Genomic DNA, 21,561 nt, shown 5'->3' on the forward strand with positions numbered 1-21,561 from the left:
TACGTGATTAAATAAACCACGATACAGTTTGTAGTCGGTCTGCATTATACAGAGGCACAAAATTGTAAGTTGTGCATATTGGGCATGTGACACCCGAGTAAATGAAGAATACGTGAATGAACTGAAATCACATCTAAATGAGAGTGATCCTAAGGATATGATGATTAAAAAAATATTAAAAGAATTGAAAGTTATTACTAATACTGACAAGATGCACTCTGATTTTTTGGTAGGAAATCCACTATTTATTCTTATGGATAATTTTAGTTGGGTGACCTGTAAATTTCCCTAATATGAACGAGAGTGAGACAAAATATGTTGGAAAGATTCAATAGTCTTCACTCTTGAAAGCTGGAGTAACATGACCATGTTGTAGGAAATTTTTATAGTGGTGTGAAAATCTCTTCCTAACAGAAGCTTTTTAGACAAGGTATGTGCCAACAAGGGCTGGCTCACAAGTGAGGTGGATCTTTGTTGAAAAGGGGAACAAAAACACGTGATTTTTTTGCTAACAGTGAGGTGGAGTGGATCTCTGGACGACGTGTGGAAACCTCTCCCTAATAGACGCGTTTTAAAATTGTGAGGTAGACGGATACGCATTAAACTAAAGCGAACAATAGTTGCTAACAGTGGGTTTGAGCTATTATAAATAGTATAGTTAGACACTAAGCGATGTGGCAACCTTGGAAACTAATGATTAAAAAAGAAAAAAAAGGGAAATAATTGTAAAACCAAAACCAGGGGCAGCTCACCCACTCCCTTATTTTATGTCAAAAAAGCAACCTTTGATGCAATTATTAATTTCCTTTTCTTTAATTATTATTGTTTTTTTATTATTTTTTTATTTTTTTCCATTTTAACTTTATTTGATGTCTTCCAGTTTTATAAGTACAATCCCCATTTCCCCTTCATCTCTCCACTCTCTGCTTCCGCTTTCCATTTCTCTCTCTCAATCATGTTGGCCAAAGGGCAACGTCCGGTCATCGGAAGGCTATCGGAGCTCCTAGTCTCCCGCTGCCGCCCCTCCTTCCTCGACGTCGGCGCTCCCAGCAGCCCCACTTCCCCTTTCGACCTCTCCCCTTCTCCCAGACCCAATCTCAAAAATTACACCGCTGGCGTCGGACTCGGCATCGTCGCCGCCCTCGACACTTCCACATCCGCCGTCCGAGGATCTGAAATTTTAGTCAAACACGCCGTCTGCAGCCCCAAATTGACCTCCCCCCGCCGCCCTGTTCCGATCCCAATCGGATTAGTCGGTGGGTCGTTCTCACCGGAGGAAGACGACGAACTCGACAACGTGGAAGACGAGAATTACACTTTCGTGACAACACGTGGACCTGATGAATCATCCACACGAGTCTACTACAACGGCGGTCTCGTCACCGGTGGATGTTGCCGGAAATCCCCTCCTTCGTTGAAACCCGCCGATAAACCTCCGACGCGTCGGACCCCCGATTTCCTCCGATATTGTCACTCGTGTGGGAAAAATCTAGAGGGAAAAGACATATACATGTACAGGTACTACAAAAAAAACCCAAAACCCATTTTTCTAAACTTGATTGCTTGTCGGATCAAAATTCTGATCGGTTGTGACAAATTTTGCAGAGGGGAATCGGCGTTCTGTAGCCCGGAGTGCCGGTCGAGTCAAATAATGAAGGATGAGATCATGGAACGGTGTCGGTCGGAAGCGAGATCACCGGCGGAGTCTCTGCCAAATTCGCCGTATAACAGAGGAATTTTCTCGACTGGGATTCTTGCGATTTAGGTAAATGAAGCAGAAGAAGAAGAAGGCGGAAACCGCCATGGCAGAGTAGATAGAAAACTTAGAACACGGCTACTAGTTTGGCTGATTCTTGTATAATAATTAAACAGAGAAATAGAGAAATAGAGAAACAGAGAATTTTGTTCGTGGTATCAAATCTGAGAAGCTGATTTTATTAAAAGATCAATGATTCTGTACGATAAAAAAACAAGAACATAAAACCAAACTAAATCTCCCTAACAAATCCTAAACAAAAAAAAAAAAAAAAAAAAAAAAAAAAAAAAAAAAAAAAAAAAAAAAAAAAAAAAAAAAAAGANCTAAGCTCCTAACAGAGCGCTTCGACGGCGAGCCGTTTGACAAGATCAGTGGAGCAGTCGGTAGCTCCAAAAGTAGCTTCAGAGACATCGATATCACAAGATTCTTTCCCAACGCACAAATTCTCAACAATCTTCAATGCATCGTTCTGGCTCTTGCACTCCCCCGTCGTGAAAGACCCACAGGTCCCCAATGGATTGCCGTAGCTCGCGAAGGCAATCCCTGAAATCTGTCGCCCCTGACACGACAGCTCCAAACGGTGGTTGTCGTAAGCATGAGCACAAGCTTTCTCCATGCTGATTGTTCTGAAGTTCACCAATGATGGGTTCCCTCCAAATTCCTCGAACAGAACCAGAGTGTTGTCGCCGTCGTTGATGAAGGATCTCGGCACGTGGTACCACCGCTGTGTTGGGTGGCCGCAGTTGCTGACGCATTTTTTGTTGTCGTACGCGCCACGGTAATCGCATGGGTCCAAGCTGCAACCTTCTTCGGCTATGAAGCTCGGCCAGTACCGGCCGAGGTTGTGGCCGTTGACCCAAGCAACCCCCTTGCCGAGGCCTTGTAAGTCTAGAGCCACTGGGTCCGTTCCTAATGGAGCTTTGAAGGTTGTTTTATACCATGTCATCATTTTGTTTACTGGGAGGTTCTCCGATTGCCATTTGGCGGCGAATCGGGAATCTGAACTGAAGAGACGATTTTCGAAGCCGTGCAATCCGATTTCGTATGTCCATTTGTGAGACGAGAGATCTTTTATGAGTGTTTCATCGCCGTTGCGGCCGATTAATTCAACTGGGCCGGGGATTCCTGATTGAATCAGGTCGAAGAAGGGCCCGTAGTTCTGAAAAACAGAGCAAAATTTGTGAGATTTGTTGATGAGAAAAATCAGAAACAGAGCTCGGAGATACGAACCTGGTAGCCGACGGTGGCGCTGAGAAGGGAGATTATGTTCTTTCCTGGCTTCAGTTTCACTTGTCTCTCCATAAAGTAAGTGAAAATTCCATACGAAGCCCATTGGGAACCGATATGTTCGCCGTTGACGAAGGCGTGGAGGACATGGCCACTGCCGTTGATTCGCAGAGTCATGTCGTTGCTCCAAATCCGATCGGCTTTCTCCAAGGGAACGCTGTAATTTGGGGAAGAACATGCAATTAGGGAAATGGGTAAGGCTTAAATCGATGAAATTCGTGTTCGATTTCGAGGATTTTACCTTGTCATGTACCAGAGATAATCACTGGCGTCGTTAGCGGCAGCTTTCTGATCAAGAAGCATATTAGCACTGACTTGTCCTTTGCCTAATCTCGCGGTGGCGTCGAGATTCTCCGGCCGCCACAACCATTTCAACGCCGCCGGTTCTTCCTCCGCCTTGTTTTCCTTCTTCATCATCACGGAAGTTTGTGTGTTCACTTTTGCTGTGTTGTAAACCTCTGTTTGACAGTCGGGAAGAATGCTGACGGACCACGCCGGAACTTTGAAGTCCCTTCCGTTGTAGCTCACCGTCGCGTCGTTTGTTACGTTCGCGTTGCTGAAGAAACAAGCCGACCCTTCTTTTGTAGTGTATTTGGTGATCTAAATCGAGAAAAATAACAATGTTTAATCATTGAAACAGAGCAAAAACAGATGAGATCCGTTTTTTGGTTCTTACAGAAACAGAGTTGCCCAAATCTGTGGTGTTCACGCCGCCGGAAACCAGCGGCTTCTCAATGGACATCAAAGCATCGTGAAGCTGCTTCAAATGGCCGTATTTGGGTTGATTCAGATTACCATACTCATCCAAGGGTGCATCGTAATCGTAAGAGGTGGTGATGTACGGACCGCCGGCCATCCGGTCGAAGTTCGTTCCGCCGTGGTACTGAAAAAACCCGGTCACCGGAGCTATAAAAACCCAAACCCAGATGCAAAAACCGATGAATTAAGGAATTGAGCACAAACCATGTAGTAGTTTTGGAAAGTGCCGCCGAGTTGGTAGAATCTAGCGACGGAGAAGGCCAAATCTTCGGAGGTTCTATGTGGGTCTTTTCCGCCCCAGCTCTTGAACCAACCAGTCCAATTTTCAGTCCACATTTTGGGGCTGTTTGGATTGTTGGGAGTGAACTGATCGCAGTACCAGCCATTGCAGGTGTTGATCATTGGCTCGGGTGCGTCGGCTTGCTGACACATGATCCATGGAACTCCAACTTTCAACGAGTCCGCCATGGATGCACACCAGTTCACATAAGCTTTTCCAGCTTCGCCGTAAGGGGTCATTACATTACCGTATTCATTTTCAATCTGAGCTAGAATCACTGGACCTCCTTGTGAGGCGAAAAGATTCTCCTTCTTCACCATGTCCACAATTAACGTGGTGAAGTTTTGCATCTCATTCTGTTCATAAATAAAAAAAATAAAAAAAAAAATAAAAAAACTTCAAAAAAAGTTTCAATAAACAGAGAAAAATGATGATGAAAATGTTACCATGAATACGGAATTTAACGTTCTGAGTTGAATTCCAGGAAGGTTGTGGAGCCAAACCGGAAAACCTCTGTAAATTCCAAAGATTAGAATTCAGTGTACAAAAAACAGAGCAAGTTACAGAAGAACAAAAAACAGAGCAATATACCCATAATTCCACTCGGCGCAGACATATGGGCCAATGCGAAGAACAGCGTAAAGGCCTTGATCTTGAATGGTTTTAAGGAACCTAATGAGATCAAGATTGGCACTGAAATCATATTGACGACGAATCGGCTCATGGGCATTCCAGAAAACGTAAGTTTCAATAGCGTTCAATCCACCTTCCTTTGATTTTCTGATCAAATCAGGCCACATCTGCAGTAAACCAAGCCCATTTCAATTTGATATCAACCGATCAACAAACCCATCTCGATTTGATATCAACTGTACCTGGGGAGTGCTTCGTGGGTAGTGGATAGAACCAGAGAGTAAGATCCTGGGTTGGCCATCAATGGTGATGGCTCTGTTCGTGTGGGAAACTTGAATGGCAGAGGTGAAGAGAACGACGTTCAAGACAAGAACGAGGCAGAACAAAGCTGATGAAGCATCCATGCTGTTTTTAAATTTGTTATGAGAAATGAATGGTTTTGTGGATGTATTTATTTATAGTAGATAGGAGGGAATAAAACAGTGTGTTTCTGTTCAATTTTTTTTTAAATCTTAACAAACTCGAGTTTATCTCGTTTTTAAATCTTAAATAAGAATTAATTTATATAAAAAAGAATCAGTATGTCCAAATTTATTTTGTTGATAAACAATATTTATAATTTTTAATAATTTGTTTTTTTAAGGATAATATATTAGATAGTGTATTTAATTTTTTTTTTCCTATAATATGAATTTGAGTTGTATTATAATTTAACAATTTTAAATTTAATAAAATTAAATTTTTTTTAATATATCTCTTTACAATTTATTAAAATAAGAAATATGATAAAATTATGGATTTAATTGTTTTCAGAAAAAATTGAATGAAAAATAATATAGTAATTTGTATAAATAAAAATGATTTAGTAATTTATATGGATAATGTTTAAATATTCGAATTTATTGTTTTCTTTTTTTTATAGAAGGAAGGGTGGTTAGTGATTATATAAAATATAGCTAGACCAAAAAACTTATATATATAGACTAATATTTAAATCCAAAATAAATATTAAAAAAATTAAAAACCAAAATTTTAGTTTAATTTAGTGGGATTGAATTCTAAAATTATTCTAATTCTTTTATTAAAAAAATATGATATAATGTCTAATATAATTTCTAAAAAATTAAATTTCAATATTATTATGTACTATTCTACACATAAATAAATAAATAAATATGTGCGGGGAGGACTTTAACAAGAAAGGATGTGCAAAAACGGGAGAACCGTCAACTAATGTGAAAAACTTCTATTCGGCCTTGACATTATATGTGTCTCACCTACGTCATCCTCGCTTCCTTTCACAACCTCCACTAATTCGAAACTTAATTTGAAAGCTATATTTCGATCCGAACGATTTCGAGATGTCTCTAATAACCAACGAACGACAACTGTTGTGGATCCTATTTCAATGGAAACTTGATGAGTTGATCTGCTTACACGTTTTGTCTTTACTGCTATATCGGATGTTACATGATATAGGTTTCTCTCGTCTGCATACGCACTCACCATCCACTAAATCGAAACTTAATTTGAAAGCCATATTTAGACCGAGGGTTTTCAGGATGCTCATAATAACCAACATATCGCTTTTACTTCTCTATCAGGAGTTACGCCACATATTGCTTTCCGTCTTTTGTTGAATCTTTTTCATGGCTCGATAGATAATTTGATAAGCCAATGATTTTTTTTTCGCATTTCAATTAACCAACATGTTAACTAATCGATTACGATAAATTAAATCGAATTGTACAATTTTTTCTTCGAGTACCTCGTGTGACATGAAGTGAGAGGGGTTCAAGAAACAGTTTCCTTTTTATAAGTGCTAAAATCATTCAGTTTTTTTGTAAGGACTAAAATAATTTAGTTTGGTTTTTTAATATTGTAGAGAAGATCTTGAAAAATATGAAAGATCTCCTCAGCCATACATTTGACTTTCATGGAAAAAAATCAGGCATTTCGGTGTTTGTTGACATGGTCTAAGAAAACCTCGGGAATTATTTCAATATTGGACCTATATATCTTAGTTTGCTCTAGTCCCCTTACAAACGATTCACACAGTCTAGTTCTCTTACAAAATGATATTTCTAAGTCTGCTCTAAGTTCCCTTACAAACGATTTAGTTCCCTTATAAAACTTTCATTATTCGGTTAGCCATACACTTAACATGTTTCTAGTCATTCACATGACATCATTAAATTAATATACAATGATTCACACCTTATAAAACTTTTGTTATTAGGTTAGCCTTAACAAATAGTGATTCACATGACATCATCAAATGAATCTACAATCCACTGGAATGATCTACAATCTACTCGAATGCCCTTGTTGACGATCCTTTACTCCAACAACATTTAGGGTTCCTTGAACGTCCTTGTTGACGATTACTCCGATAGCATGTAGGGTTCCTCGAACAATCCACTAGAACGCCCTTATTGACGATCCTTTACTCCGAAGGGCTAACCCAATAACAAAGGTTCTAACCCAATAACGAAAGCGGGGCTAACCCAAGAACGAAAGCAAGGGCTAATCCAATGCTAACCTAATAACGAAAGCAGGGCTAACATAATAACAAAAGTTCTAACCCAATAACCGGGGTAACCCAATAACGAAAGCAATGGCTAACCCAATAACGAAAGTTCTAACCCAATAACAAAAGCAGTGCTAACCCAATAATGAAAGTTCTAACCCAATAACAAAAGTAGGGCTAACCCAATAACGAAAGCAGGGTTAACCCAATAAGTACGGAAGCAATTTCAGGGCTAACCTATAACTACTTGAGCAATTTAATTTAGTAAGTACCTAGACCACTTTCAACCAAAGTTAACAGGCTACAGAACTATTATATGTCCCAAATAATTTCAAAGGTTTCTTTGACTTTATCCGAGTCAATAAACCATTTGGAATGCCTTTACTTTTTTTCTCCAAATAATAATGATTCAAACCACCTATTTCTTAAACCCTTCCATACTTTGATCTCATAGATACATAGAATTTTGTGGGGTATTCAATGAAAGTCGTATGTACGGTGAAACTCAATAAGTGAGTAAATAGAATTCTATGCGTGTTCGATGGAAGTCGTATGCACGGCCTGGGCCAGATCGATCACCCTACAATACCTGGTCAAACAACAAAAATAAATGATTTTATCAGAAATTCTTGAACCCTATGAGGAAAAAATTACCAAATCTATCCTATTGATCAATTGTCCTTATTCCAAATCACTGAAAGAATCTATCAAATTATCTTTTTAGACATGAAAAACATTCAAGAAGTAAATGTAGAGTAACTCTCGATAAAGGGAAGGCATGTAAGCGAATCAAGTCATCAAGTTTGCTTATCAAATTTAATCTATTGAGCCATAAAAAGATTCAACAAAAGACAGCAACCGAGAGTAACTCTCGATAAAAGAAAGGTGTGTAAGCGAATCAAGTTATCAAGTTCCGATATAGGATACAGATAGATGACATAAAAGAGGAGAGACTCGTATAGTGGTGACAGAGCCAAATAAAAAAAAAGGAGATATTGAATTTATTAAGATAGTTTAAAATTTTTAATATTTAAAGTTTTTTTTTTTTACTAATATAACTTTTGTTTTCGACAAAATTAGTATATTTAACTATGGAAAGAATTCTTAAACTAAATTTTGGTTTTTAATTTTTTTTTAATATTTATTTTGGATTTAAATATTGGTTTATGAATTATATTAGTTTTTTGGGTTCAGCTAATATTTTATATATTTTTTATTAATAAATATAATCACTAACCACTATTATTTCCATAAAAAATGAGAAAACAATAAATTATTTTTTAAAATATTTAAACATTATCCATATAAATTACTAAATCATTTTTATTTATACAAATTACTATATTATTTTTCATTCCTTATCATATTTCTTATTTTAATAAATTGTAAAGAGATATGTTCTAAGAATTTTAATTTTATTAAATTTAAAATGGTTAAATTATAATACAACTCAAATCCATATTTCTATCCAATCAAAAAGGAAAAAAAATTAAATACACTACCTAATATGCTATCATTAAAAACAAATTATTAAAAATTCTAAATTTGGATATTGTTTATAAAAAAAAAAACTTGTACATACTCTTTTTTTTTTATATAAATTAATTCCTATTATTAGAAAAAATTAAGATTTAAAAACGAGATAAACTCGACCTGTTTTATTCCCTCCTCTCTACTATAAATACATCCACGCAACCATTCAGTTCTCACAACAAATTTGAGATAACAATTTAAAAACACCATGTATGGTTCATCAGCTTTCTTCTGCTTCGTTCTTGTCTTGAATCTCGTTTTCACCTCTGCCATTCAAGTTTCCCACACGAACAGAGCCATCACCATTGATGGCCAACCCAGGATCTTACTCTCTGGTTCTATCCACTACCCACGAAGCACTCCCCAGGTACAGTTGATATCGAATCGAAATGGGTTTGTTGATCGGTTGATATCAAATTGAAATGGGCTTGGTTTATTGCAGATGTGGCCTGATTTGATCAGAAAATCAAAGGAAGGTGGATTGAACGCTATTGAAACTTACGTTTTCTGGAATGCCCATGAGCCGATTCGTCGTCAATATGATTTCAGTGCCAATCTTGATCTCATTAGGTTCCTTAAAACCATTCAAGATCAAGGCCTTTACGCTGTTCTTCGCATTGGCCCATATGTCTGCGCCGAGTGGAATTATGGGTATATTGCTCTGTTTTTTGTTCTTCTGTAACTTGCTCTGTTTTTTGTACACTGAATTCTAATCTTTGGAATTTACAGAGGTTTTCCGGTTTGGCTCCACAACCTTCCTGGAATTGAACTCAGAACGTTAAATTCCGTATTCATGGTAACATTTTCATCGTCATTTTTCTCTGTTTATTGAAACTTTTAATACTCTGTTTTTTTGAAGTTTTTTTATTTATGAACAGAATGAGATGCAAAACTTCACCACGTTGATTGTGGACATGGTGAAGAAGGAGAATCTTTTCGCCTCACAAGGAGGTCCAGTGATTCTAGCTCAGATTGAAAATGAATACGGTAATGTAATGACCCCTTACGGCGAAGCTGGAAAAGCTTATGTGAACTGGTGTGCATCCATGGCGGACTCGTTGAAAGTTGGAGTTCCATGGATCATGTGTCAGCAAGCCGACGCACCCGAGCCAATGATCAACACCTGCAATGGCTGGTACTGCGATCAGTTCACTCCCAACAATCCAAACAGCCCCAAAATGTGGACTGAAAATTGGACTGGTTGGTTCAAGAGCTGGGGCGGAAAAGACCCACATAGAACCTCCGAAGATTTGGCCTTCTCCGTCGCTAGATTCTACCAACTCGGCGGCACTTTCCAAAACTACTACATGGTTTGTGCTCAATTCCTTAATTCATCGGTTTTTGCATCTGGGTTTGGGTTTTTATAGCTCCGGTGACCGGGTTTTTTCAGTACCACGGCGGAACGAACTTCGACCGAATGGCCGGCGGTCCGTACATCACCACCTCTTACGATTACGATGCACCCTTGGATGAGTATGGTAATCTGAATCAACCCAAATACGGCCATTTGAAGCAGCTTCACGATGCTTTGATGTCCATTGAGAAGCCGCTGGTTTCCGGCGACGTGAACACCACGGATTTGGGCAACTCTGTTTCTGTAAGAACCAAAAAACGGATCTCATCTGTTTTTGCTCTGTTTCAATGATTAAACATTGTTATTTTTCTCGATTTAGATCACCAAATACACTACAAAAGAAGGGTCGGCTTGTTTCTTCAGCAACGCGAACGTAACAAACGACGCGACGGTGAGCTACAACGGAAAGGACTTCAAAGTTCCGGCGTGGTCCGTCAGCATTCTTCCCGACTGTCAAACAGAGGTTTACAACACAGCAAAAGTGAACACACAAACTTCCGTGATGGTGAAGAAGGAAAACAAGGCGGAGGAAGAACTGGCGGCGTTGAAATGGTTGTGGCGGCCGGAGAATCTCGACGCCACCGCGAGATTAGGCAAAGGACAAGTCAGTGCTAATATGCTTCTTGATCAGAAAGCTGCCGCTAACGACGCCAGTGATTATCTCTGGTACATGACAAGGTAAAATCCTCGAAATCGAACACGAATTTCATCGATTTAAGCCTTACCCATTTCCCTAATTGCATGTTCTTCCCCAAATTACAGCGTTCACTTGGAGAAAGCCGATCGGATTTGGAGCAACGACATGACTCTGCGAATCAACGGCAGTGGCCATGTCCTCCACGCCTTCGTCAACGGCGAACATATCGGTTCCCAATGGGCTTCGTATGGAATTTTCACTTACTTTATGGAGAGACAAGTGAAACTGAAGCCAGGAAAGAACATAATCTCCCTTCTCAGCGCCACCGTCGGCTACCAGGTTCGTATCTCCGAGCTCTGTTTCTGATTTTTCTCATCAACAAATCTCACAAATTTTGCTCTGTTTTTCAGAACTACGGGCCCTTCTTCGACCTGATTCAATCAGGAATCCCCGGCCCAGTTGAATTAATCGGCCGCAACGGCGATGAAACACTCATAAAAGATCTCTCGTCTCACAAATGGACATACGAAATCGGATTGCACGGCTTCGAAAATCGTCTCTTCAGTTCAGATTCCCGATTCGCCGCCAAATGGCAATCGGAGAACCTCCCAGTAAACAAAATGATGACATGGTACAAAACAACCTTCAAAGCTCCATTAGGAACGGACCCAGTGGCTCTAGACTTACAAGGCCTCGGCAAGGGGGTTGCTTGGGTCAACGGCCACAACCTCGGCCGCTACTGGCCGAGCTTCATAGCCGAAGAAGGTTGCAGCTTGGACCCATGCGATTACCGTGGCGCGTACGACAACAAAAAATGCGTCAGCAACTGCGGCCACCCAACACAACGGTGGTACCACGTGCCGAGATCCTTCATCAACGACGGCGACAACACTCTGGTTCTGTTCGAGGAATTTGGAGGGAACCCATCATTGGTGAACTTCAGAACAATCGGCATGGAGAAAGCTTGTGCTCATGCTTACGACAGCCACCGTTTGGAGCTGTCGTGTCAGGGGCGACAGATTTCAGGGATTGCCTTCGCGAGCTACGGCAATCCATTGGGGAGTTGTGGGTCTTTCACGACGGGAGAGTGCAAGAGCCAGAGCGATGCATTGAAGATTGTTGAGAATTTGTGCGTTGGGAAAGAATCTTGTGCTATCGATGTCTCTGAAGCTACTTTTGGAGCTACCGACTGCTCGACTGATCTTGTCAAACGGCTCGCCGTCGAAGCGCTCTGTTAGGAGCTTAGTTTAGGATTTTGTTAGAGATTTTTTTTTATTAGCCTGGGAACTCGATTATATTCTTCTTACACTCTTTTAGTCCTGTTCATCTACTCTTGATGGAAAAAATCAATCTAATTTGTACTAAAGGAAAAATGGGTCAAATTTTATAGGATTTTTCAATCAAAATCTGATTTATACTTTTGGCCATGGAAAAATGGGTCAAAGGAATGATCGGAGTAAAAAAAGAAAAAGAAAAAGCCTCTTCGAAGAAGAGCCTTAAAACTGACTGAAGTGGTCTTGGTCACTCTTCGGGACGAAATGGAAGAGGGGAGGAGATTCTCGAAAAGATACAATGAATTCGAAAGAATTGCAATTTGCCTCTAACTATCAAATGAAATGTGAATAATCCCTCTCTTTCAAACAAGGGACGCTTTTGGTTCTGTCGGTGTTTGAAACAATTTAGTCTTCTCCATATTACTATTGTTGGTGAACAGAGGATTGGTTAGTATTCTCCATATTACTATTGTTGGCGAACATAGGATTGGTATAATTATTTGAGAGGAGAGAACTTTGTAGAACTAAGGAAGAATGCTTGATTGATTTTCTATGCCTTCCACCAATGCCAACATACATACATATATATATACATACATGCATGCATGCATACATACATATATATGTATGCAAAATATATATATATATATATATATATATATATATATATATATATATATATATATATATATATATATATATATATTATCATCACCATGTATCTATTCATACATATATCCAAAATCATGTTCTATTTAATTAGGAAATAATGAATCTATTCATAAGGAAATAATGAATCTATTCATACATGCTTCTATCTCCTAGTGACCCTTCAATACATGTATCTATTCATACATATATCTTCTAGTGACCCTTCAACACATGTCACATGTATCTATTCATACATGTATCTACTAGTGACCCTTCAACACCCTCCCTTAAACTGAATTCTGCAGGAATCAGTTTAGGACTTCACTTCATCTTCTTGATTTCTTCTTGATATGCATCTTGGATTCTTCAAGGGCTTTGTGAATAAGTTTGCGATTTGTTCACTTCGGCAAAAATTGAGTTCAATAATGCCTTATTTACACAAATCACGCAAGAAATAAAATCGAATATCGATGTGCTTACTCCTTCCATGCAACTCAGGATTTTTAGACAACTTAATAGTTGACATATTATCACAATATATAATCGTTGTACCTGATTATTTCTGATTAAGAACAATATATAACCGTCATACCTGGTTGCTTCTCATTAAGAATTTTAAACATTTTTTTTAACCAAATTGCTTGACATGCATGCTGCCGCCACAAATTCTGCTTAGTTGAGCAGCATGCCACAAATTCTGCTTTAGTTGAGAGTGTTACAATAGGTTGCTTCTTCGAAGACCAGCAAATACTTCTTGAAGTACTTTTATGATCATCTATATCACTTGCATAGTCGTATATCACTTGCATAGTCGCTATCTGTTTAGCCAACCATCTTCGAATAACGAAGTATCCTTCTTGTTGCATTGAGATGTTTTTCCGTATAGCCAACCATCTTCGAATCATCTCTTTCCTGTAGAATATCCTCAAATCAAAAGTTCCTCTCACATAACGAAGTATCCATCTTGCTGCATTCCGTTGAATGCTCCATGTAACGACTTATCATACTAACCGCATACATGATGTATGGTCTCGTTGAAATTAAGTACATCAAACTTCCCACAATTTGTTTGAAGTATCTATTATCAAGCTCTCGTCCTTCCATATCTTTGTGCAACTTCAAACCCAATTATGATAGTTCCAAATGTGCACTCATCCATTTTAAATCTTTCAAGGAATTCTTTAGCATATTTCTTCTGACAAATAAAGTTACACCCGGGAGTTTGAGTAACTTTTACTCCAAGAAAATATCTCATCAAACCAAGATCTGTCATTTCAAATTCCTTCACCATGCTCTTCTTACAAAATTCAAACATTTCTTCATTATTGCCTGTAAATATTAAATCATTAACATATAAGCAAATAATGAGAATGTTACCTCCCTTTTCAGTTTTCACATACAACCTATGTTTATATGGGAATTTAGTGAATTTCATCTTTTCAAAATGACAATTAATGCGACTGTACCATGCTCTCGAAGCTTGCTTCAAACCGTACAAAGCTTTCTTCAACCTGTACACTTTTTCTTCTTTACTTTTTTGAACAAAACCTCTGGTTGCTCCACATATACCTCTTCTTGAAGCTCTCCATGTAAGAAGGCCGATTTCATATCAAGTTGATAAATAGGCCATGATTTCTGTGCTGCAATAAGCCTGATAGTATCTTGACGTACCACTGGTGCAAATTCCTCCTTATAATCAACTCCATACTTCTGCTTGTATTCTTTTGCAACTAGACGCGCCTTGTACTTATCCACCTCACCGTTTTCATTCAACTTGGTTTTGAAAACTCATTTTATTCCAATTGTTTTCTACCTTTTAGGAAGATCAGTGAGCTCTCAAGTCTTATTCTTCTCTATGGATTTGATTTCACTGTCCTTGGCTTCCTTCCATTTCTTCTTCTTTATAGCTTCCTCATAGACAATTGAATCACTATCCATAAATCATGCAAAATAAGCACTATCACTTTGAGTCATAGTCCATCTCATAATCAATCATCCAATTTGGTCTTTTTCTTGTTCTTGGATTTCTTTGATTGTGATCATGATCTTCTACTGGTTACTCTTGTTGAGCTTGTGATGAGCTCTCTCTATGCTCATAGTGTCCCTGATTAGAGGCTTCAGCTTGTTCTTCTTCAAGATCTACAGGAATCTGCTGATTCACAGTGATCTTTTCTTCTTATGTCTAAGTCTTTTTTTCGTCAAAGATTACATCACGACTTACCACCACCTTCTTTGTCAAATGATCATAAAGCTTGTACGCCTTAAAAGTCTCGCTTACTCCAAAGAACACACACTTCAAGCTCTTGTCCTCAAGTTTCTTCCTTTTCTCATCAGGAACGTGTGCATATGCTATGCACCCAAAGATTCTAGAGTGGTCTACTACAAGCTTCCTTCCGCTCCATGCTTCTTGTGGAGTCATATCTCTAACAGAAAAAGGAGGGCTCCGATTGAGAATGTGAACTTCTAAAGTGGTCTACTACACGACAACTTCTGGCCAGAATTCCTTCGGGACTTCTAACCATGTTGAGAATGGTCCTGTTTTTCTTTCGGCCACACCATTTTGTTGTGGTATATATGCTGCTATTAACTGCCTTCTTATGTCTTTTTCTTCCCAAAATTTAATAAACTCGTTCTAGTAGAACTCTCCACCTCTGTCAGTTCTTAAAGCCTTGACTCTTCTTCCGGTTTCCGTCTTCAGAATAGCACAAAATTTCTTGAAGCAATCAAAGGCTTCTAATTTGGCGTGCAAGAAATAAGTCCATATTTTTCGACTAAAATCATTGATGAGGGTCATGAAATATTTCTTGTTACCATTTGATGCTGGAGAGATTGAACCACATATGTCTGAATGAATCAACTCCAAAATTGCTTGAGCTCTTCTTGATTTTCTGGATGGAAAAGAATTTCTTTCATGCTTTGTTACTACAGAGCTCTCACAAATTTCTATTGGAGGAGTGATGTCTGACAATCCAGTCACCATCTTCTTTGAAGACAACGTCTTTAGTTCTTTAAAGTGTAGATGACCATACCTAAAATGCCAAAGCCAATTGGTATCTTATTTCTTCACCATCAAACTTCTGTCAACGATATTTAACGTCAACGGATATAGACGGTTGATGGTCATCTTCATCTTAGTAATCGATCCTCTTTTGGAGTCATAAATCTCATGTTCATCATTTTGGAATGTGATCACATACCCCTTTTTTTGTAATTGACCGATACTAAGTTGGCCTTCAGATCAAGAATGTAGAATACATTAGAAATTGACTCTACAAAGCCATTTCTAGTCTTGATATCTACGGTTCCTTTCCCCATCACTTGCATAGTTGAATTGTTGCCAAGACAAATTGTAGCATAAAAATTTTCATCCATAGTTGAGAAGAATTCCTTACAACCTGTCATATGGTTGCTGCATCTAGAGTCTACGACCCATACATCTTGATCTGCAACCTTCGAATGACATTAACAATGTTTCTTCTTCTCTTTTCTCCACAAAGTTGGATTGATCTCTTTTCTTCTTTTGGAGTCTGGTATAACATTCATTTTTGTAATGTCCAAGGTGTCCACATAGCATTCCACCTTAGACTTGTCAAAATGTCTCTTGCCTTTGTTGTCATAATCGTCTCTAACTAGATTTGTTGACTTGCCAACTTCTTCACTTCTTTCTCGACTGCCTCTCCCACGACCTCTGCCTCTTCTTTGACCTCTACCTCTGGAGCTTGAAGTTTCACCTGATATGGATATCTTTAAGGTTGTCATCTCCTCTATTGCACTTGTACGATTGAGCTTCTGCTCACTGCTCATGTCTTAGCAGGGAGCTTTGGAGTTCATCTATTTGCATCTCTTCGACATTGTTTGCTTCTTTAATTGAACATACAATGTAATCGAACTTTGGAGTTAGGATCGAAAAATCTTTTCTACAACTGCAACATCCATGATTGAATCACCATGCATCCTCATTTTACTTGCAAGACTCATAACCTTGCCAATATAATCATTCACCATTTCTCCCTTTTGCATTTGGAGAATTTCAAAGTCTCTTCTAACCGGTTGAAGTTGAGTGATACTTCCTCCTCATAGAATCTCAAATTTTCTTGGATGTCTATTTTGAAGCATTGTTTCCAAAATAGTCTCATCAATGGACTGGAATAAATAGTTGTTGACCTTCAGGTCCTTAAACTTCAACACCTATGGTAACTATAGAATTAGATGAATTATGATAGATTATTTGAATCTATGGTAAGGATTAGAATATAGAAACTATAGAATTAGAAATTTTAGAATTAAAATAATTACTATTATATTATTCATTATAATTAAAGAGAACTTTTTTATAATGGAATGAAATTGTAATCGTCAACAAGGCGAGGAACCCTAAATGCTGTCGGAGAACAAGGGCGTTCTAATGAATTGTAGATCGTTGTGGATTGTTCAAGGAACCCTACATGTTGTCGGAGTAATCGTCAACGAGGGCATTAGTAGTCGTAAACAAGGGCATTCAAGGAACCCTAAATGTTGGTCAACGTAATCCAGCAAGGGCATTCTAGTGGTTTCATTATTGGGTTAGCCCTTGCTTTCGTTATTGGGTTAGAACTTTCATTATTGGGTTGGGTTAGCCCTGATTCAAAATGAAATTCGACTAATTCAATGAAATTCGACTAACTCAAGATTTAACGAAACCTTAGCATTGGTTTCAATTTTGAATTGTTTGTTTACGAAACTTTTTTTGAATTGTTTGTTTACGAAACTTTTTTGAATTGTTTGTTTACGAAACTTTCGTTATTTAGCCATACACTTCACATCTAACACACATGACATTATCAAATTCAAATGGATAAGAATCTACAATCCACCAGAACGCCAATCCTTTACTCAAACATCTAGAAATCCGGCAACTAAAAGTTACTAAGGTCAATACCAAGTATATAAACAGTGATTTCAAATCCCAAGGTTAAACATGGAGTTTGGTTTTTTGGGTGATAGTGGTGGAAAAAACCCTACATGAGATTTTCACCACATCATTCAATTCTTTCGAAGTCATCCCTTCCATTCAGTCACGTTTCATTTATTTGAAATCTGGGCTCTCCTCTCCATATTCCCTCCGATGATTCATTTTTTTCATTGAGCAAAAGTAAAAATCATATTGATTTTTCGATCAGAATTATGCAAGCAACATTAGCATTAGCAAGGTTCAAGAGCCGTGGTTCCCATCTGGATGATGGAAAAAAATCTCTTACTACATTTTTTTTTTCTCGTTTATAAAAAATCTCCCGAACAAAATCCTAAACTAAGCTCCTAACAGAGAGCTTCGACGGCGAGCCGCTTGACAAGATCAGCGGCGCAGTCCGTATCTCCGAAGGTAGCTTCAGAGACATCGATAGCACAAGATTCTTTCCCAACGCACAAATTCTCAACAATCTTCAATGCATCGCTCTGGCTCTTGCACTCTCCCGTCGTGAAAGACCCACAACTCCCCAATGGATTGCCGTAACTCGCGAAGGCAATCCCTGAAATCTGTCGCCCCTGACACGACAGCTCCAAACGGTGGTTGTCGTAAGCATGAGCACAAGCTTTCTCCATGCTGATTGTTCTGAAGTTCACCAATGATGGGTTCCCTCCAAATTCCTCGAACAGAACCAGAGTGTTGTCGCCGTCGTTGATGAAGGATCTCGGCACGTGGTACCACCGTTGTGTTGGGTGGCCGCAGTTGCTGACGCATTTTTTGTTGTCGTACGCGCCACGGTAATCGCATGGGTCCAAGCTGCAACCTTCTTCGGCTATGAAGCTCGGCCAGTAGCGGCCGAGGTTGTGGCCGTTGACCCAAGCAACCCCCTTGCCGAGGCCTTGTAAGTCTAGAGCCACTGGGTCCGTTCCTAATGGAGCTTTGAATGTTGTTTTGTACCATGTCATCATTTTGTTTACTGGGAGGTTCTCCGATTGCCATTTGGCGGCGAATCGGGAATCTGAACTGAAGAGACGATTTTCGAAGCCGTGCAATCCGATTTCGTATGTCCATTTGTGAGACGAGAGATCTTTTATGAGTGTTTCATCGCCGTTGCGGCCGATTAATTCAACTGGGCCGGGGATTCCTGATTGAATCAGGTCGAAGAAGGGCCCGTAGTTCTGAAAAACAGAGCAAAATTTGTGAGATTTGTTGATGAGAAAAATCAGAAACAGAGCTCGGAGATACGAACCTGGTAGCCGACGGTGGCGCTGAGAAGGGAGATTATGTTCTTTCCTGGCTTCAGTTTCACTTGTCTCTCCATAAAGTAAGTGAAAATTCCATACGAAGCCCATTGGGAACCGATATGTTCGCCGTTGACGAAGGCGTGGAGGACATGGCCACTGCCGTTGATTCGCAGAGTCATGTCGTTGCTCCAAATCCGATCGGCTTTCTCCAAGTGAACGCTGTAATTTGGGGAAGAACATGCAATTAGGGAAATGGGTAAGGCTTAAATCGATGAAATTCGTGTTCGATTTCGAGGATTTTACCTTGTCATGTACCAGAGATAATCACTGGCGTCGTTAGCGGCAGCTTTCTGATCAAGAAGCATATTAGCACTGACTTGTCCTTTGCCTAATCTCGCGGTGGCGTCGAGATTCTCCGGCCGCCACAACCATTTCAACGCCGCCGGTTCTTCCTCCGCCTTGTTTTCCTTCTTCACCATCACGGAAGTTTGTGTGTTCACTTTTGCTGTGTTGTAAACCTCTGTTTGACAGTCGGGAAGAATGCTGACGGACCACGCCGGAACTTTGAAGTCCCTTCCGTTGTAGCTCACCGTCGCGTCGTTTGTTACGTTCGCGTTGCTGAAGAAACAAGCCGACCCTTCTTTTGTAGTGTATTTGGTGATCTAAATCGAGAAAAATAACAATGTTTAATCATTGAAACAGAGCAAAAACAGATGAGATCCGTTTTTTGGTTCTTACAGAAACAGAGTTGCCCAAATCCGTGGTGTTCACGTCGCCGGAAACCAGCGGCTTCTCAATGGACATCAAAGCATCGTGAAGCTGCTTCAAATGGCCGTATTTGGGTTGATTCAGATTACCATACTCATCCAAGGGTGCATCGTAATCGTAAGAGGTTGTGATGTACGGACCGCCGGCCATCCGGTCGAAGTTCGTTCCGCCGTGGTACTGAAAAAACCCGGTCACCGGAGCTATAAAAACCCAAACCCAGATGCAAAAACCGATGAATTAAGGAATTGAGCACAAACCATGTAGTAGTTTTGGAAAGTGCCGCCGAGTTGGTAGAATCTAGCGACGGAGAAGGCCAAATCTTCGGAGGTTCTATGTGGGTCTTTTCCGCCCCAGCTCTTGAACCAACCAGTCCAATTTTCAGTCCACATTTTGGGGCTGTTTGGATTGTTGGGAGTGAACTGATCGCAGTACCAGCCATTGCAGGTGTTGATCATTGGCTCGGGTGCGTCGGCTTGCTGACACATGATCCATGGAACTCCAACTTTCAACGAGTCCGCCATGGATGCACACCAGTTCACATAAGCTTTTCCAGCTTCGCCGTAAGGGGTCATTACATTACCGTATTCATTTTCAATCTGAGCTAGAATCACTGGACCTCCTTGTGAGGCGAAAAGATTCTCCTTCTTCACCATGTCCACAATCAACGTGGTGAAGTTTTGCATCTCATTCTGTTCATAAATAAATAAATAAATAAATAAATAAAACTTCAAAAAAACAGAGTATTAAAAGTTTCAAAAAACAGAGAAAAATGACGATGAAAATGTCACCATGAATACGGAATTTAACGTTCTGAGTTCAATTCCAGGAAGGTTGTGGAGCCAAACCGGAAAACCTCTGTAAATTCCAAAGATTAGAATTCAGTGTACAAAAAACAGAGCAAGTTACAGAAGAACAAAAAACAGAGCAATATACCCATAATTCCACTCGGCGCAGACATATGGACCAATGCGAAGAACAGCGTAAAGGCCTTGATCTTGAATGGTTTTAAGGAACCTAATGAGATCAAGATTGGCACTGAAATCATATTGACGACGAATCGGCTCATGGGCATTCCAGAAAACGTAAGTTTCAATAGCGTTCAATCCACCTTCCTTTGATTTTCTGATCAAATCAGGCCACATCTGCAATAAACCAAGCCCATTTCAATTTGATATCATCCGATCAACAAACCCATTTCGATTTGATATCAACTGTACCTGGGGAGTGCTTCGTGGGTAGTGGATAGAACCAGAGAGTAAGATCCTGGGTTGGCCATCAATGGTGATGGCTCTGTTCGTGTGGGAAACTTGGATGGCAGAGGCGTAGAGGACGACATTCAAGAGAAGAATGAAGCAGAGAGCTGATGAACAATCCATGGTGTTATTGAATTTTGTTGTGAGAAATGAATTGTTGTGTGTGATGTATTTATAGTGGAGAGGAGTGAATAAAACAGTGATTCTGTTGAGAAGATTTTAAAATCGTAACAGAGTTGAGTTTATCTCGTTTGTAATTTTTTCTAATAATAAGAATTAATTTATAAAAAGAAAATAAGTATATCCAAATTTATAATTATTTTTTTAATGGATAATATATTTGGTAGGTATTTTATTCTTTTTCTTTCATTGGGTAGAAATATGGAAATGATTTGGATGTTAGAACATACCGAATTATTAAAATGAATAAAAATAATATAATATAAAGATAATTTAGTAATTTGTTTAGATAACATATTAAAAATTCAAAAACATAATTTATTATTTTCTTATTTTTCTGGAAAGAATGGTTGTTCGTGATCCTATATCGATTAATTACTATATAAAATATATAGACATTATTTTTTTACAGAATTAACTCATTAAGGATAAGGATGAAAACTAAATATTCAATACAAAAATTTCCAACTAACACAT

The 21,561-nt window shown here is 39.1% G+C and overlaps 4 protein-coding genes across 5 annotated transcripts; 2 read left to right on the top strand and 2 right to left on the bottom strand.

The window, feature by feature from the left end:
- The first annotated feature begins 882 nt into the window (after window positions 1-882).
- LOC111467458 lies at window positions 883-1,780 on the top strand. Its single transcript, XM_023112365.1, has 2 exons — window positions 883-1,518; window positions 1,606-1,780. Exons 1-2 carry the CDS (start codon window positions 956-958, stop codon window positions 1,763-1,765), a joined length of 723 nt encoding a protein of 240 aa, XP_022968133.1. The 5' UTR covers window positions 883-955; the 3' UTR covers window positions 1,766-1,780.
- A 132-nt stretch (window positions 1,781-1,912) lies between these two features.
- Window positions 1,913-21,128, bottom strand: LOC111466354 (beta-galactosidase 15-like). Of its 2 annotated transcripts, none has more exons than XM_023110972.1 (9): window positions 20,869-21,128; window positions 20,585-20,793; window positions 20,440-20,506; window positions 19,909-20,340; window positions 19,622-19,828; window positions 19,187-19,545; window positions 18,889-19,102; window positions 17,982-18,817; window positions 1,913-2,038 (listed from the first exon to the last, which is right to left on the bottom strand). In XM_023110972.1, exons 1-8 carry the CDS (start codon window positions 21,025-21,027, stop codon window positions 17,990-17,992), a joined length of 2,475 nt encoding a protein of 824 aa, XP_022966740.1. In that variant the 5' UTR covers window positions 21,028-21,128; the 3' UTR covers window positions 1,913-2,038; window positions 17,982-17,989. The 2 variants fall into 2 exon arrangements, with proteins under 2 accessions (XP_022966740.1, XP_022966733.1); XM_023110965.1 differs by having other exon boundaries at window positions 1,913-2,035; window positions 17,979-18,817.
- LOC111467850 (beta-galactosidase 15-like) lies at window positions 2,088-5,195 on the bottom strand. The gene is made up of 8 exons (XM_023112918.1): window positions 4,958-5,195; window positions 4,674-4,882; window positions 4,529-4,595; window positions 4,007-4,438; window positions 3,720-3,926; window positions 3,285-3,643; window positions 2,987-3,200; window positions 2,088-2,915 (listed from the first exon to the last, which is right to left on the bottom strand). The coding sequence occupies exons 1-8, from the start codon at window positions 5,117-5,119 to the stop codon at window positions 2,088-2,090; spliced, it is 2,478 nt and encodes an 825-aa protein (XP_022968686.1). The 5' UTR covers window positions 5,120-5,195.
- On the top strand, window positions 8,908-12,023 carry LOC111466345 (beta-galactosidase 15-like). The gene is made up of 8 exons (XM_023110953.1): window positions 8,908-9,145; window positions 9,221-9,429; window positions 9,508-9,574; window positions 9,657-10,088; window positions 10,169-10,375; window positions 10,452-10,810; window positions 10,895-11,108; window positions 11,180-12,023. The coding sequence occupies exons 1-8, from the start codon at window positions 8,987-8,989 to the stop codon at window positions 12,005-12,007; spliced, it is 2,475 nt and encodes an 824-aa protein (XP_022966721.1). The 5' UTR covers window positions 8,908-8,986; the 3' UTR covers window positions 12,008-12,023.
- Window positions 21,129-21,561: the final 433 nt, after the last annotated feature.

This window comes from Cucurbita maxima, unplaced genomic scaffold (assembly GCF_002738345.1).
Source record: "Cucurbita maxima cultivar Rimu unplaced genomic scaffold, Cmax_1.0 Cma_Scf00002, whole genome shotgun sequence".
NCBI classification, from domain to species: domain Eukaryota; kingdom Viridiplantae; phylum Streptophyta; class Magnoliopsida; order Cucurbitales; family Cucurbitaceae; genus Cucurbita; species Cucurbita maxima.